General features: G+C 36.6%; 4 protein-coding genes across 4 annotated transcripts; 1 reads left to right on the top strand and 3 right to left on the bottom strand.

Moving 5' to 3' along the window:
• Positions 1-565: 565 nt before the first annotated feature.
• On the bottom strand, positions 566-7,861 carry LOC120341028 (lysine-specific demethylase 5A-like). Its single transcript, XM_039409449.2, has one exon. It carries the CDS (start codon positions 7,809-7,811, stop codon positions 2,361-2,363), a length of 5,451 nt encoding a protein of 1,816 aa, XP_039265383.2. The 5' UTR covers positions 7,812-7,861; the 3' UTR covers positions 566-2,360.
• Positions 7,862-9,607: 1,746 nt separating this feature from the next.
• On the top strand, positions 9,608-12,958 carry LOC120341058 (DNA-directed RNA polymerase II subunit RPB3-like). The gene is made up of 6 exons (XM_039409489.2): positions 9,608-9,884; positions 10,943-11,068; positions 11,289-11,417; positions 11,690-11,819; positions 11,908-12,061; positions 12,134-12,958. Exons 1-6 carry the CDS (start codon positions 9,762-9,764, stop codon positions 12,303-12,305), a joined length of 834 nt encoding a protein of 277 aa, XP_039265423.1. The 5' UTR covers positions 9,608-9,761; the 3' UTR covers positions 12,306-12,958.
• LOC120341062 (uncharacterized) lies at positions 11,456-14,365 on the bottom strand. The gene is made up of 4 exons (XM_039409495.2): positions 13,292-14,365; positions 13,017-13,155; positions 12,782-12,855; positions 11,456-12,675 (listed from the first exon to the last, which is right to left on the bottom strand). The coding sequence occupies exons 1-4, from the start codon at positions 13,429-13,431 to the stop codon at positions 12,330-12,332; spliced, it is 699 nt and encodes a 232-aa protein (XP_039265429.2). The 5' UTR covers positions 13,432-14,365; the 3' UTR covers positions 11,456-12,329.
• LOC120341040 (protein wntless homolog) lies at positions 13,459-16,107 on the bottom strand. Its single transcript, XM_078119794.1, has 2 exons — positions 14,346-16,107; positions 13,459-14,247 (listed from the first exon to the last, which is right to left on the bottom strand). The coding sequence occupies exon 1, from the start codon at positions 16,024-16,026 to the stop codon at positions 14,389-14,391; it is 1,638 nt and encodes a 545-aa protein (XP_077975920.1). The 5' UTR covers positions 16,027-16,107; the 3' UTR covers positions 13,459-14,247; positions 14,346-14,388.
• Between the last annotated feature and the right edge of the window lie 671 nt (positions 16,108-16,778).

Here is a 16,778-nt window from a genome sequence, read left to right on the forward strand (position 1 = left end):
TAATGTTATTCCCGTTTTTTTTTATTTTAGTTCTATTACGAGTTCGGGAACTGTCTGTTTTAGCCAAGTGAATATACCCCTGCCCATAGGTTTCATTCCTATTACGCAACTTGATGTAAAGTAGGCGAACCATTGGAACAAAATTAGTTACCTCAGAATGGCACATTGGTACCCATACTTCTGGAGCGCCCATTTTTTCATGAAGACCTGAGCGGCCATTTTTTCATGAAGACCTAAGGATTGCAGTAGTGTTGCCATTCTGACGCCAATACCATAAAATTACTGTGATCTCTCAAAAAGAACCTATGACAGACCGCATGTTAAAAAAATTGTAGGTTTCACGGCAACTAGAAAAACAATTGCTGTCGATCAGGTGCAAACTAGGTATGTTTAAACTTATTGTTTTCTCTGTGTACAGATCGAATAACCTTTTCGGCTGCCTCATATTTGTATACACGCCCACAAACTCTCCCAATTACGACTGACCAAATATAAAATCTATGTAGGACCTACAAACCGGTTTTTCAGATTCAAAAAGCTTCCCCTACAATAAAAAGTGAATCAATCAGAACCAATTATCTCATTTTATCAACGAATAAAAACAACCAGAAAGTAACTGCTTGAATGACGAATGGGGTATAATAGTCCATTAGCCAATTATGAATGCAGTACACTCCCTGATATTGAAAACAAAAAATGAAAATATTGTTACAATATGTACATAAAAATATTATAATGGTCAGATGACGATATTAAAATATTGTTTAGAGAAAACAAAAGAAACTTTAGTAATAAAAACAAGGAACATGAGCTTTTGTTATTCTTACATTGACAACTGAATGTTTTCATTTATTTTTCACCAAAGAAATATGGAGGGGGGGAGGGTCATTTTTAAACAAAATGGCAGTAGTAATTAATTGCAATAAAATATACCCAACTGATGGTGTATATGGTACTTAACGATTCAAATTGATTGCGAAACTTCAGTTAGCAAACAAATAGGTTTGATAAGATGTCATCACTTCCGGAAATTAACTGCAGTAAAATGACTGGGACTGGTCGGTTTTTCTTCATCAGGAACAAACAGAACCAACAACAATTCAAAATACAGAGTGTTCATCAATTTAGCTACAATTTCAAATTTTTTATAAAGCCAATTCTCAATATATGTTAACCAGGGTTGTTTTAAATTTAATCATTGCTCATTTATGTATTTTTAACTGCATTTAATGCTCCGGTAATGCCTGGCGGTGTCGATAAATTTCCTTCGCAATTTAAAGGTTTCATGAACACTCTGTATATTGGTATTGCTAAACACAAGAATGGATATTATACCTAGAATCTTTCACTTGTCAGAAAATTTTCTGTACAGTATATTTTGCAGAGAAAGTAGTTTTGTTTTTCACATTTTTCATTCACGAAATGGATAGAGGGATAGCAATTATATGTATTAAGAGATGCGCTATACCCTAATTTGAAAAATATGTTTACATATATATGTATATAAATAAAAAAAAACATGGTATATCGGGGTAAAAAATTAATGAAATGGAAATACACTGTACATACTTTTATGTACATCAAAAATGATACACAGTACATTTAACAAAAAAAGAAATTAACATTTCAACCATGTAATGAAATTGTGTTTTAAAAATAAATGACAAAAAAATTTCTAACACATTGTATTCCAGGGAAAATGTGTAAATTTACATGTATTCCAAAGATTTAGACCAAGTATGACCTGTTGATACTTCTTGAAATTTGAGAGTCCATCATAACAAACAAGAAAAACTAAATGTTGCATTTAAATTTATGATAGGATGATGGAATCATTTTCATATTATGGTTCAAAACAACTTGAATAATAAATTCTTGTAAATATTTCGCCTTGAATTTTTTGCAAATTGAAATCAATGGATAAGTAATCATATTTTTTTAAAGATTGGTAAGGTGTAAATTGTTGAAATAAGTTATCCTTATTTCAAATATGCCAACAGAATTGAAGGAATAACACAAATAAAATACATGTCACATTATATCCATTTGGTTTCGGTTGAAAAAACCCTAGGCAATCATCATCAAAAATTGGTCAATGACCACAAACAAATGTTTAATAATAACAGTGTCATGAATGTCACAGTGAGAAATTCATCATCTGATCATCCCTGGTCAATAAAGTGGCAAAAAAGAGCCTCGAAACCAATGCTCTGCCAAGCATGATCAGATGGCGAAGTCCTGGCTGATATATTTGACATTCTGAAACTTTTATCGATTGATTGCATTCACCATTTTTCTTCTGCTCATGGTTTACAATCATAAACCGATGTGTAAAAGTAACCTGCATTGAAATGCCGATTTCAAACAGGTGCAGAAACCACAGGTGCAGGTGACATGGATGGTGTACTATTTGTAACATCAACCTCCATCCCACTACTGCAGTCAGAGTTCTGCCTTTCGATTTGTGAGGGCATATCTTCACAAAGGTTCAACTCGAAATTTGCAAGTTTCGCTGCAGCACATTTTTCACAGACATAATCCAACTCTCTTGCTTCTTCAGGAGATACTGAAACACAGACACAGTGGAACCATCCCTCACATCCTCCATCACATTGTAACCAATCGACTTCTTCCCCGGTTGGTTGTTGGCAAAACACTGAGCCACCAGTAGCTTCTTTAACGGCACAAAATGCATATTCATCGTCATCAAAAGCAACAAAAGTATCAAGAACGCTTTGCTTTCCTTCACTTTTTCTCTTCTTCTTCTTTTCATGTTTTTTATTGTCTTTTCCGGAGAATGGAGTCCCATCGGTGGAATTACGCTGTTTCTTTTTCCTTTTCTCAGCAAAGTTAGTTATGGCTACTTCCTCTTTCTTTTTCCGTTTTCTGTCGGCTTCTTTGTCAAGACCGTTAGATTTGAGTATTGTTTGGCTAGCTTCTGATTCACACAATTCTAAAAATTTTTCATCATTAATAGGTTGACTTGCCTGCAATATTTTCCATATCTGCTGAGTTTCATCCAAAGAAACTTCCAGCAAATCTCCTTCCATCATCAACTCTTCCAGTATCGTTTTCATCTCATCTGGGAGATCAATAAGAGGACCTTTTAAAATTTCCTCAGTTTCCTTTCTGAGTTCTTTTACTTCTAAAGAAGGTTCATCAACTACTTCAGCTGAAGCAACATCCTCTTTGGTGGAAGTAATATCTTCAGAATGAACTGGATGAGGTGGTGTTTGTTCAGACTTTTCTTCTTTTGAAGTTTGTTCGTAATCAGAAACTGCAATTGGTTGTTCAATAGCATTATCTTTTTTGTGATTATCATCAACCTTATCCATGTCTTTTATGGATGGCTCATCAGTAGTGCTGGTAATAACCGCTTTCACTTCAGTATCCGGTTGATGCGACGGATTGTTTTCTATTTTTGAAGCTGGATTAGTGCTCTCTACTTCAGCATTGACTTGAGATTGGTGATGATTTGAAGCACATGCTATCATTGCCAAAACTTCTGCTGCCTCCATTACATCTTCTTGTTCAGTATCTGTCTTTGATGCAGCAGATAGAAGAGCATCAACACCTGAGGAATCTACAGTCCTTGTCTCTTCCTGTGGACATGATTTTCGAAGAACACTATCAATTGTATCATTAATTGATTCAATTGAAGACATTCTTCTAGCAGTGGCAGATAAAGCTATTTCCGAGTTGTGTCCGTTTGTGAGGGAAATTTTAGGGACATCGGTTGAAATCTTTTTTTCTTGTTCCTGCCATAATTTTTCATTTTCTTTCATCTTCTTGTTTAGTTTTTTTATTATTGCTGCATACTCAGGGGCTTTTAAAATATCCCTTGCACGATCCTGCCAACTCATTGCACGTTCTGTCAAACACTGTAAAGCCTCACCTTCACGAATCCGAACAGGCAATTTCTGGAGTTGAAGCAAAAGAGATAAAATAACCTCTAACCGTGGTCTCCTTGAGCGATGACATAAAGGACATAAAAATTTTAGCTCATAGACCTGTTGTACTTTGCTTTTTTCTTTATTGAATTTAATCGGTGGCACACAAGAAGTATGAAACCAGTCATGACAGAGTTCACATTGAAGCATGAACCCGGATGATGGACGTTTGCAAACACAGTACGAGTCGTTTTCAGATTTGACTTCAATATTTGTAGGTGTTATTGTGCTCTTTCTATTGTTCCGCGATCTCATATCTTTCATGACTTCTAGTTCTTTTTCTTCCATGTCCTTGAACTTTGCTACTACCTCAGCTGGGTCAATAGGATTTTTTATATCAAAATTATCCGTTTTGGCCCATTTTTCAATCATTTGTTGCTGCTCTGTCTGTGCATCTTTGATTTTTCTTCGCATTGCTTTCAAGTTAGTCTGACCCCTATTTTCTGCAGAACGAGGACTCAATACTTCAAACAAAGAGAATATTGTGTTTTTCTTTAGGAAAGCTCGACAAGTTCTCTCTTTCCATTCTTGTGCTGCTTCAACTTGTGTGTTTAAAATTGGTAACTGAGACAGTTTGACTTCCATAGAATTTGCTTGTAGAAGGAGAGCTTCCAAAACCTCAAGATATGGATAGTAATCCTGATTATGAATGGTATGCAACTTTTTCTCCCAAATGTTTGCTTTTTCAACCACTTCCTGTAGCTCAGCACAATGTATAAGTTGCACTGGAACATTTTGGGACTCGGATGTGATAACTTCTGCTGTTTTTAGACTGCCTTTTTCCTTCATTTCGAGAAAGCTTTTAGCCTTATCCTCCCATGCTTCTGAAAGATTGAGAAGTTCCTGCAACTCAGCCATTGCACGTTCAACAGCAGGCCTAGGTGACACAGACACTCCAGAATCTATCAACTTCCTTAATTGCTCCAATGTTATCAATGATGGTGGAGGATCACAATCATTTATTTCATCGTCCAAAAGGAGACAAGATCTGACTTCTTCTAACCACTTTGCTTGTTGTAGTGCGTGGTGTAGTAACGTCACCTGTGGAAGTTCCAGATCAAAATCTAGTGAATCCTCTATCAAAACAGCAATGTTATGACTGCAAGGTTCTTCCTCTTGCAGAATAATTTCAGTTTGAGTAACAAATTTTTCAATTCGCTTTATATAATCAGAAACCTGATCCAAGTTTGGAATTGTGCATGGTAAACCTAATAGTTGTAGATAAAAAGCCCTTATTTCTTCCAGCGTCAATAAACAAGTATTTGGATGAGTTATAATACCAGCTGTGGAATGAATTTCTTTTTGCCTAGTCCTGTGCTTTCTAACCACAACAAGCTGTTGGGCAACTCGTGAACACTTTTCGGCTTCCCGTACAGCTGACTGCAATTGATGCAGCAAATCATTTTCTGGAAATTTCCCTTGCACAGCTTCTTCAAGCAATTCTTTCAATTCGTGTAATGTATACTTGTTTTCAAATCTTGAAAACGCATCGCCTAATTTTGTAGTCCATGTATCAAAAGACTCCGCTCGCAATTTCATCTTATGAAGCAATGGAGGTAATTCATCCAATGTGTATCTATATCGAAGTATAAATTTACTTGGATCACAAGTGCTGCAGAGCCTGTTGACATGGAACGTACAGACAAGGTGATCTGGTCTACATGGGCATGTAATTGCGGACAAAAAGCATGCTGTTTTGCAGATGAAACACTGACGTTCATCATCGGGTACAACCTCAAAAGCTTCCCTTTCAGCTTGACATACACCAAGCTCATGAAGTTTCTTTCTTGCTTCTCTTTCCTCTTGCAGCATAGCAAGCATATCTCTGTAAACAGCAGCTGCAAGTTGAACATCTAAAACGTCAGGATTATTGGCGACTTTACATAAAATTTCTTCGTGTGAAAACACACATGCTCTTTTTACTGCGCGATAGTGAGCAACAGATTGTCTGCCAATAGGTATCCAATCAGCTGGACAAAAGTTCACGGCTTCTGCAAAGTTATATCCCTGATTAAAACCTGCATGATATGCCCTGGGGAAGGTAACAATGAATTCACCCGCACATTGGTTAGTTCGGACAACTCGCACACCATTGTTCATCAGAGTTGAAGGATTGATAGTGGTTACAAGATGATGCATAACATCAGGGTGGTTCTTGAATAGGTCAGGTGCGGTATTTTGCATTACTTCTTCCAGTTTGATTGCATCTTCTCTTGGAACACCATACCAAGTCTTTGGTTCTCCCCAGTGAAGATAATTGATAGAATATGTCCAATGATCTTCAATGTGCCAACAAAAAGCAGAGAAGCACATACCGACATAAACCCATGGTATTTTCATTCCTGACATGTCACCAGTCATATAACTTAGTAATGATTGTTTCGCAACTGGTAGATTGTTTAAATTCCATCCACTTTTTGCATAATCCTCTTCTTCAGCAGAAAGTGGATGTTTCTCTTTGTCGCACATTCTAGGAAATCCACTTCCGTGATTAAGAACATGAATATCGGCGCCATACTCCACTGCAACATCCTCTTCTATTGATCCAATTAATCTCCAGAATTCTCTTTCAACCAACTCAGTGGGGATCATGTGAACAGGTTTTGTAAAATATTCTGACTTAAAAGCATCAGCCATTTCTCCAAAACTTTGTAGTGTGTATTGCTTTCTTGCTTGTTCAAAACCATAAGCGTCTATGACTTTGTTGCATTCTTTAGACAAGCATTTTGGACATCGCCAATCCCCTTTGGGAACTTGGTTCAATGGTGGAATCAGACAGTAGGTATGGTAACTGTCATCACATCCATCACAGAGTAAAAGTTGAGTGTCATTGTGATCCTTCAGACAAACTTTACAATTACCCATTGTATCAAGAATGGAGTATGGGAGCTGTTCTGAACCCTTCTTTCGTGTGTTTATTGAGGTTGTGTCAACTGTTGCGGTAGGAATTGCAGTTTCTGGCTTTATCTTAGTTTCTATTTCCCCGTTGTAATCCATCAAATCAAATATATTTTTGCAATCCTCATTCTTCGGTTCTATTTTGATAGTAGCGGGTGCAGGTTCACTTTTAATTTCTTTTTTATTTGCCTCTTCTGATTTTATTCGATTTCTTCTCTTAGCAATTAATCCCAGGCCTACCATTTTTGGGCCTGCACCAAAAAGCTGCAATTTGGCAAGTTCTTTGTTATTTGATACGTCTACAACAAGAGATGGATCATCTATAGTTCTTCTTTTATTTTTCTGGCGGGCAGCTTCACTTTCATCTTCTTGCTCTCTCTGTGGTTTTACCTTGCTATTCCCTCCATATCTTCCTGAAAAACTTGGAAGTGGTTTCCCAGAGCCATCAAGGCTCTCAAGAAGAACGCCAGAAACCATTATGTCATATGGATACAGCAATCTTTCATAATGTTGTTTTATTGTTGCAGAAAAATTTTTTGCAACTCCTAACTTTACACATGCGGCATTCCATTGGCGGTTCTTGCAGACTTCTTCAAATCCCCCCAATTTCCTTACGGTCTCATGGAGACCATACAAATCTAAAGGAGAGCCGGCAATGTGTGGCAGTCTGAATGTAGTACCCTGTAATTCCCAAAACTTAGCTACTTTCTGAATGAATTGAAGTCGAATCCGAGTTTGAATACCTAATTCATTAAGTCTCTGTATTCTCGGTGTAAATTTGAAATTTTCTACGTCAATAGCAAATGGGGGTTGCCAATAAGGTGGAGGCCGTATTTTACAAATGCCTGCTTTTTCTGCTATAGGTCTGATCTTAGCAATGTATCCAAGTGGATGAGCAAATTCTTCTTCGTTTGGCTCAAAAACTGGAGCCTCTGGAGGAGGAAAGAATTCATCATCAAACATATTGAATTTTTACATACAGCAGCTTATTAAGATCTTTAAATATGAAAACAAAATTCAGAAAAATTAATATGGATCTAATTAGATAGAATATACATATTCATCCCGGGGGAGAGGAAAGTACAGCCTAATCATATGGCGAAGCATGGCCTCTCATTAAGTTACCAGTCCATGTCGGGATGGGATTAGTTAGCCAGTTATTAGTTTTCGGAAGCAAGGACTTGATGGTGGAGGAGGCAGTAACCGACCAGCGGTTATATGAACACCCTATGGCGGCGAGGAGTCCGGAAACCGTTTGCACATAACTAACCCTGCATGAGATCGGAACCCACGAACAGTAATCAGAGGTGCGGTGACAAGCATATTCCTAACACTTAGCATGATGCGCCACACCGCCGAGCCGGGAAGAGATATTTCAATTTCCTTAGCATGTCAATTGAAAAACAAAATCATTTGGTTGAGTTGTAATTCTGTTGTGTATTTGCACAATCTTGTACATAAATTAAGAATTTGATCACATTGAGAAGATATCAAAATGCTTTACTAAAAATTTAAATTGTCAATACATCATTTGCATTGAATATCATGTACCGGTAGGCTTACCGGTAAATAGTTTTATGTTTTTGTATATTTCCATGAGACAACTTCGCTTTGAATAAAGCCGGAAAAATATTCAACCATCACTGTCATCAAATATTCTTACAACTTCAATTTATTGGAACAAAGATTATTCAATTTAGTGATATTTAAAAATGATCATTCATCCTGATATGTTGATTTGGCTAACTAGCAGAAGCCTAAATAAGGAGCTTACAAAGTGGGACAAGGTATCTGATCCAATCACAGAAATACTTTTTTCATCTGTAGTTTATTAATTTTTATGTGTTGACATGATTCGGGTTGTAAACATTCCATTTTACACCAAATTTTAGTAAATTTGACAAGAATTACCAAGATGGAATTGGTACACCAGTCATGAGGAAAGCAAATTTTTATTAAAATCAACGAACTCCTGAATTTGTTTGATTAAGATTATAATTGACTAATATTACGAATGATTATGCCTAAACTCAACCCAATTCTAAACTCAAAATTTCAAAGTACTGAAGTATAAGGGTGGTCTGTGTTTATCATCCTTCATGCTGGTTAATATTATAAAAATGTTTTACTTTTGCACTGCTGAGGCAGGTATTTAAGAGCAAATTTCATACTAGATAATAAGGAAGCAACAATTTCAGTATATACAGCTAAACGAAGGCGATAAATTCAGAAATCTCAGTACCCCGTATAGCATTTTTACGCTTCCTTAACGACTGACTGAACGGCGTCGGAAAATCGTAGATGAATTTAAATACACATCACACAGTCACAACATCGCCGTATATAAAGGATCTCACGAGAGAACGCGCACAATCAGATTGCATACCTTTTAAACTTAAACATTCCAAAAACTTTATTTAATTCAACACAAAATTGTTGCGCGAAATGCAAAAAATCCAAACAGTTTTTAGATTCTCGCACACACAGACATATCGCCAAAATTGGATCTACTACATTATTATTTCTACGCTGATTTTCATACCAGGAAAAATCTGCCGAACGGTTATTTAATCCATGGCAAAAATATAACTTAAAATTATTCTAACTAAAATAAATTACCACACAGAAAGGAAAAATATTAGACGCACAAGACCCTGAGCACAATCCGTCGCCATTTTCGCTACGTGACCACTTGGTGTCCGTAAACACAAAGAAGAAAAAGGGCAATGACGCATTAAGATGAGAAAAAAGTTATTTCAGCAGAAAATAGAAAAAATGCAACCCGGCAAATTGTAATTATGTACGAATTTTGCATTTGCTCTGTTCTTTCCAGGGGCGTATATTGAGGGGTTCGATTGTGTGCTTTTTTATTATTCTGGGTTTAGCGCTGACAAATCGAAGACAAACAATACAATGCCTTACGCCAATCAGCCTACAATCGCAATCACGGAACTTACGAAAGACAATGTGAAATTTGTTATTGAAGATACAGATCTCAGTGTTGCAAATTCACTCCGCCGGGTATTTATTGCAGAGGTGAGAATTTCTGATACCGGTAACCGAGAGGAACAGGATGGAGAACCCGGAGAGTTGGCTAAACCAAAGTTGGGTTCGCAGGTTCGAATCCCATGCAGGGATGGTTATGTGCGAGAGGATTGCTGGACTCCTCGCCGTCGTTGGGTGGTTCACGTAACCGCTGGTCGGTTACGACTTCCTCCACCACCAAGTCCATGCTTCCGAAAACAAACAATATAACTAATCCCATACCCGACTTGGAATGGTAACCGGACGAGAGGCCGTGGTTCGCCATATGGATAAGCCGTCTTTTCGGTTTTCCTCTCCCCCGGGATAAATATGTAAATCCTATCCTATCCTAAACTTGATATGAGTTTTGAACATGCCACATAAATGCACTAACGTGATGTAGGCAATTCAATATGAAAAAGCTGTCTTATCGACTATCCTCTCCCCCTGGATAAATTTTGAAGTCCTATCTTGTTGTAACATAGAACGACTTAGAGATACCGTACTCCGACACAGTCTTTAAGGGTATACCGGTACCCTAGCTGCTGAATTACCTTATTTTTTTATTGCCCATATCGGAAGCCGTGGAGCCACCCTTTTCTGGCGAGGAGTCTAGAAATCCTCTTGCACATAATTATCTCCCACAGGATAATCAGAGGTGCGGTGGCGAGCGAATTTCTAATACTTAGCACAATAAATCACATTGTCTAGTCATACCCGACACTCGCTTTCTATTTGCTTCCATGGCCATTACAGTCGTCAACTCCTAAGCTATCCCAGAGTCATCCTCAACTTTTAACCTTTGCACATTTTAATAACTCATTCATTAATAACTTCATTCTTCTACCTGTACGCATGCATGAAATACAAATGTCTATAAGCATGGCATAGACTCAACAATAAAGATTACTAGAGTTCATGTTTCAATCTTATGAACTGGACTATCGGTGAATTAAAAAGTAGTGAAGTGTTATCCATTCTAATATTCTATATGAGACATGTTTCTTTGAAAAATTGTTTGTTTGTTGTGACTGCCCGCCTCACATTACTCTATTTAAATATATTTTAAGGTTCCCACACTTGCGATTGACTGGATTCAAATTGAGGAAAATTCTTCAGTATTGAATGATGAGTTTTTATCACATAGGATTGGATTGATTCCATTAACATCCGATGAGATAGTGGACAAAATTCAGGTAAATAGCAATAAGTAAAATTCAACCAAGCATATTTGAACGGGACCTATAGCCAGCCCATGCGATTAGGTCATTTTGTCTGTTCTCTATCTCTCATTGTTCCTCATTCTATGTATCATACCTGGTTAGTTGATGTACTACGGTAATTAATACATAAGATTATTCAAACCAAAGTGATCATTTTTTATTTTACTGAAGAACGTATTTATCCTGATTTCAGTACTCAAGAGATTGTATGTGCGATGAATTCTGCCCAGAATGTTCAGTGGAATTTTATCTCGATGTCAAATGTACAAGTGAAAGCACGCGACAAGTTACTACTCGTGATTTAATATCCATGAATCCAAAGGTAAAATGGTATTCTTGAAATCAAAATTATCCATTAGATGCTATTTTTTTATTTTATTTATTCTGCAGTTTCATGAGAAATACACATTTATTTATTATGGAATGAACAAACACTATCTGACTTTTCTACCCAATGTCTCGGTCATAATCATATCCAAATATTTTTTTCCAGTTTAAAACATTCCCATTATTTTGCTGGCTAATAGTGATTGCATAAAACATAAACATTTTGTGTAACAAATGAATTGAATGCCGTTTGCATGTTAAACTAAGGTTGTTCCAGTTACATCGAGAAGTAGAGGAGACGAGGTTGAAAATTATGGAGAACAAGATGACATACTGATTGTTAAATTAAGAAAAGGACAATGCCTAAAATTCAAAGCTTATGCTAAAAAGGGATTTGGTAAGCGGGTTTCTTAATGTCTGTCTACTGTATAATGCTTTCGATGAGAAACATTCGTTGGATAAATGAAACTTCAATATAAATATAGGAAAGGAACATGCTAAATGGCAAACAGTTTGTGCATGTGCTTTCGAATATGACCCAGATAACGCACTTCGTCACACAACTTATCCAAAACCCGAAGAATGGCCTAGGAGCGAACACAGTGATCTCACAGATGATGATGATAGACATCAAGCAGAGTAAGTTGTCGTGGCTTGGTTTTATTAAAACCACAATGAGCTACAGTAGCCATTAAATTTATTTTTGTTCAGATTTGATCCGAATGGCAAAGCAAACAAATTTTTCGTCAATGTGGAATCTACAGGAGCCATAAAACCAGAGAACATCATTCTGTCAGGGCTCTCTGTTCTTAAGAAAAAGCTCAGTGACCTCCAAACACAGCTAAGCCATGAACTGCAGCAAGATGGACTAACTATCGCATGATGATGCTGAGAAACGATCTTTTGGTCATAAAGTACCACCACCTTCTGCATCACTAGTTTGTCTGGCTTCAGGTGGATCTACATAGTTGAACATTTTAGGACCAATTTTTTCCAGATGATTTCTGCCACGTTGTCGCCAGAGTTTTTGACACATTTGTAATTTGATACATCGTCTGGCTGAACAGTTGTTGCACATCCTGTACCCATCTACAACTTTCCACTGCTCTTGTTTTAATTCTGGTGCAAGGACATTTTCGTTCTCGGGATTTTCCAATCGTTTGAAGATGATGAGTTCACCATTACTTTTTAAATGTGTCCCACCTATGTCCTCTTTAGTTGGGAGGCCATTTGGAAATTGAATTGGATGAATTCTGAAAATTTGATGGTACTTAGCAAGTTAGCATACGACAATAGTCTGTATTATTTGGCCTTCCTAATTGAATTTACCACCACGAGAACTGAGCAAAATCATAATACCTGATTAAATGTTTGACCTGCCAAAGTTTCTCATTATTATTTGCTGTGTTCATCTGCACTGAAATGTCATTTACCTGTGAAGAAAGAATAATAAAATATTAGGAATACTATTTATCTTATTGTAGTTGTTCAGGATTTTATGGATTTAAATACCAAATAAATTCAGACCAAAGTTAATTTGTAGCAATTGCAATACACCACTTATTGATGTCGGTTAAGGACTTTATTTTAATACCTTGTACAAACCCATATCCTTCATTGCTTCTTTCTCCCAGTATGGGCGAAACTTCAGCTTGTGTATCTGTGTAACCATCCACAACTTTGGTGGTTCATCGAGTGGGTAGTCTGGATACATGTCAGTCCCTTTTTCAAACCTATGTATGGGTGGATATGTGAATCATCCATAGTTTTTTTTTAACTTAATCATGATCAGTATTTCTACAGAATAAAAAGCTTCCTCTAAACACCTTGTTACACGCTATCATAGTTTGCATATGCTAGTTCACTCACCCCAATCTTTGCGCAGTTTCATCAATAGATGGTAGCCGTTCAGGATAATGATTCCTTCCCATCCTTGGCACTTTATTTAGACAACTTGACTTCTGGATCAAGCGCCTGCATGTCACCAATAACGAGTGGGCACTTAGCATAATGTAAAAGAATACTGACTATGACAACTTGATGAAAATGATATATGAAGCAAAATAGGTAAGTTTGGCAGTGTAACATATAATGCAGAAAATGAAAAAAATACGGAACACATTATGTGATAATATGCATTTATTCACAATTATAATTTAAGCGTTATCGAGACCTTGAATGGATGAAAACAGGTTTTCCCTAACTAACACTATCAGGATGAATTTTCTGGAAACATGGAAGTAGCATCTGTATTAAATAAAGTGAATGCGATATAGAATTTGTAGTTGTGTGCAAAATTAGAACAATTGACAACGAATAAGGTAGAAAAAAGTTGTTTTACAGCAGCAGGGTATTATTCTACATCGTCCAACACTTTGCTGATACAAAAGCGAGTGAACAATGATTTTTAGAAAAGATAAGCAGTGGTTTAAAACATTTGATAAAGAAAAATCGCCTGTATAAAATACTGTTGCGAATTGTACATACAACAATGAAAGTAACAAATGGCACAATGAATAATAATGCTGAAGGTAAGTTCCCAATATACAGAACAGAAAAATTACAAGATCTGTGCAAGAATATAAAATATCTCATGTTAGCAAATACATGCAGCACCAACAGCTGTTATCAAAAAAAAGTTATTTTCAGTAATAATATCTCACATGGGAGATATTTTTACGCCTGAGCAGTCTAATTTTATTAGTTTGGAATGATAATTTGTCAGATTTATTTTCAATATCTTCTTTAATAAGACCATGTTTCAGGGATGCATTGTAAAGTAATACTATCAAATTTCAGCACAGGGTAAGAAGATTGAAAATAAAGTTTAGGACTCCAGAAATGTGTCTCTAAGAACATCCATGCCAATAATATTCACATTAGGTCTAAGAAGATTGAAAATAAAGTTTAGGACTCCAGAAATGTGTCTCTAAGAACATCCATGCCAATAATATTCACATTAGGTCTCAGTCCTCAGCACTTTTTTGATGTGTTAATTCCAGTATACGAATCTGATCTGTGATTTGACTTTGGGCCCCATCTCCTCCCGGAGTCTGGTGCAATTCTATCAGTTCTTGACGACTGTCCATTTCGTCAGTATCATCTACATCAAACTGCTTGTGTGATGGAGCATACACTGAGAGTACCAGGAAAACATAAATATTCCATAACCCATAAACTCCTGTGAAAAAGGCAGAGTTAACCTCAACACGATGATCTCCAAAATCCAACATTCCATCATATTTTTGTGAAAGTATGTAAAACACAATTGTAAGGGCAGCAGTAGATATTGAAAGTATCATAAGGAGTCTAAACCTGAAGACGACTGTCTTGAAATTGTTCGCTTGTATAGAAGTAATGAATCTCTGCTTGTATGACATTATGCGAAAAACTTTAACAACCATGTAGCACAGCAGTAGAAAATAAATGCAACCAGCTACACTGGCAACCACAATGAGAATCATTGCAAAGTTGTGGTGCGTCCAAACTGTGGAACAAGGATTCACCAACTGCATCCCACGTTCAGCAATATCAAAAGCTAACAGAGCAAACAGAGAAATAAAAATAGCACTCAAATGAAAACGATATGTTGAAAGCTTGTTGCGTTGTGAAGGATTCACCATATGTTCTCCCGTAAATATAATCCAAAAACCAAGCAGGATACCATAAAAGAAGCCCTGGCGAATATCTGTGAAGAATAGCATCCAGGGAGCTTCTATAAATATCGAAATCAATTCAATAGGTATATTCAAGAATAGGATTGAAATTCCCAAAGAGAATATGGCTTTTTCAATCAGTAGAGGTTTTCTTTCAAGAAGTTTGATTCTTCTCCAGAACCAGATTACTGGGAATATCATTAAGACCGTCATAACTGACTTGAGACTTGTCCACACCTGAGTAAAGCCACCATTTTGATGTATTGCAATCACAGACATTTCTTTTGCATTGCCGAACTGATTGTACATACCACCATCTTCAGTAACGTCAACCGGCAAACGAAGGTTGATCAGATAACGTTTATGTGGAATTGAGCCCAACTGAAACAGGTGCAGCAACTCACAATCATACTCATAATCTTCATGTTCTTCATCAAAATCATGATTGAAATTACATTCAAGTATGCGATCTTCTTCACATCTTGCCAAGGTTTTCCACGCCAATTTATCTCTTCTAACCGCAGAACTGTCCTCATTACTGTACAATATATGAATATCCAAACGCATCGGTGCATGTGAAACATAAGGATTATTAGTTTTATATGTTATTTTCACTTGAAGTAGGGCAAGTAGGTATTGAAACCATGGTGTCATTGTCATAATTCCAAGATTCCTCGGAATATGTGCTATAAGAACAAGATCGCTAGGATCTAATCCTGTAACTTTGACGCCTTGAAGATCTGTAACTGGGTCACAATTCTGCCTAGTGACAACACCAGACTTGTTTCCTTCGGGTATACAATTTGTCATAATGTGTTCTTGAGCACGAGCTGGAGGAGGAGCAATTAAACCACCAATCAGAAAAAATATGATTTGCACAACCAGAAGGAACATAAATAACATCACAAGCTTTCGGGTTGAAAGAATTTCAATAACTTTTCCCGCCATATTCAGTGTGTCTTTTGGAAACTGGTTTCAAAACTGGTTTTAAAAATCTTAACTAATTATTTGCTGTGTAATTGAAATTGTTCAAAAACGCAAGGTCAAACAATAAACCTGCAATCTATTTAAGGTTAAAAATCACTATTGCCAGTACAATGCCAGATTGCTGTATTGTACATAAGTATAAGTTTATTTCGATTCCATAATCAGCATAACAATAAAATGATTGGTAAAAATGTAAAATAAAAACTGATTACAAAATCAGGAGAGCAAACAAAACCTTAGATAAGGTTCAAAACGTACACAATGTATATAAGATGGAGGGTTTTGCCAAGAAGAAGCGGTACGTGTTCACTCACCTAAAATAATTGAAATATTTCACGCACGCTCCCACACACACAACCATACAGAAGTTATAAAGTAAGAAGACAAGATAAATTACATACTGCAGTACTGGTAGTCAAAAAAATAATAATATATAAAAATTACCTGCCACACCATATTAATAAATTCATAATGTTGGCCACTGCCGAATTGATAGATTTTATAAATGGGAGTGAACAGTAAAGATAAACTTTTCTGAAAAATATATTGCCAAGCTGATCAGAGTCAATTGCCAAAAATTCCCAACCAAAGTTGTCAGAATTGCAAGTGCAGTTTTAAGTATTCTGTGGCGTCTGCAGCTGCCGCAAAACCATAGCGGTATTTCCATACCGTGGCTGCCATGGGGGGAGCTGACTTGGATGACCGTATGGTCG

Source organism: Styela clava, chromosome 14 (assembly GCF_964204865.1).
Source record: "Styela clava chromosome 14, kaStyClav1.hap1.2, whole genome shotgun sequence".
In the NCBI taxonomy this organism is placed as follows: domain Eukaryota; kingdom Metazoa; phylum Chordata; class Ascidiacea; order Stolidobranchia; family Styelidae; genus Styela; species Styela clava.

Bases quoted from the DNA above. Each gene is read 5' to 3' on its own strand.
- LOC120341062 (XM_039409495.2), bottom strand. From the start codon at position 13,431: ATGCTAAGTGCCCACTCGTTATTGGTGACATGCAGGCGCTTGATCCAG. The intron at 13,156-13,291 runs GTGAGTGAACTA...ACCCATACATAG, and splicing joins GAAACTGCGCAAAGATTGGG to GTTTGAAAAAGGGACTGACA. The intron at 12,856-13,016 runs GTATTAAAATAA...CTTTCTTCACAG, and splicing joins AGGATATGGGTTTGTACAAG to GTAAATGACATTTCAGTGCA.
- LOC120341058 (XM_039409489.2), top strand. From the start codon at position 9,762: ATGCCTTACGCCAATCAGCCTACAATCGCAATCACGGAACTTACGAAA. The intron at 9,885-10,942 runs GTGAGAATTTCT...ATATATTTTAAG, and splicing joins GCCGGGTATTTATTGCAGAG to GTTCCCACACTTGCGATTGA. The intron at 11,418-11,689 runs GTAAAATGGTAT...TGTTAAACTAAG, and splicing joins TAATATCCATGAATCCAAAG to GTTGTTCCAGTTACATCGAG.
- LOC120341028 (XM_039409449.2), bottom strand. From the start codon at position 7,811: ATGTTTGATGATGAATTCTTTCCTCCTCCAGAGGCTCCAGTTTTTGAG.
- LOC120341040 (XM_078119794.1), bottom strand. From the start codon at position 16,026: ATGGCGGGAAAAGTTATTGAAATTCTTTCAACCCGAAAGCTTGTGATG.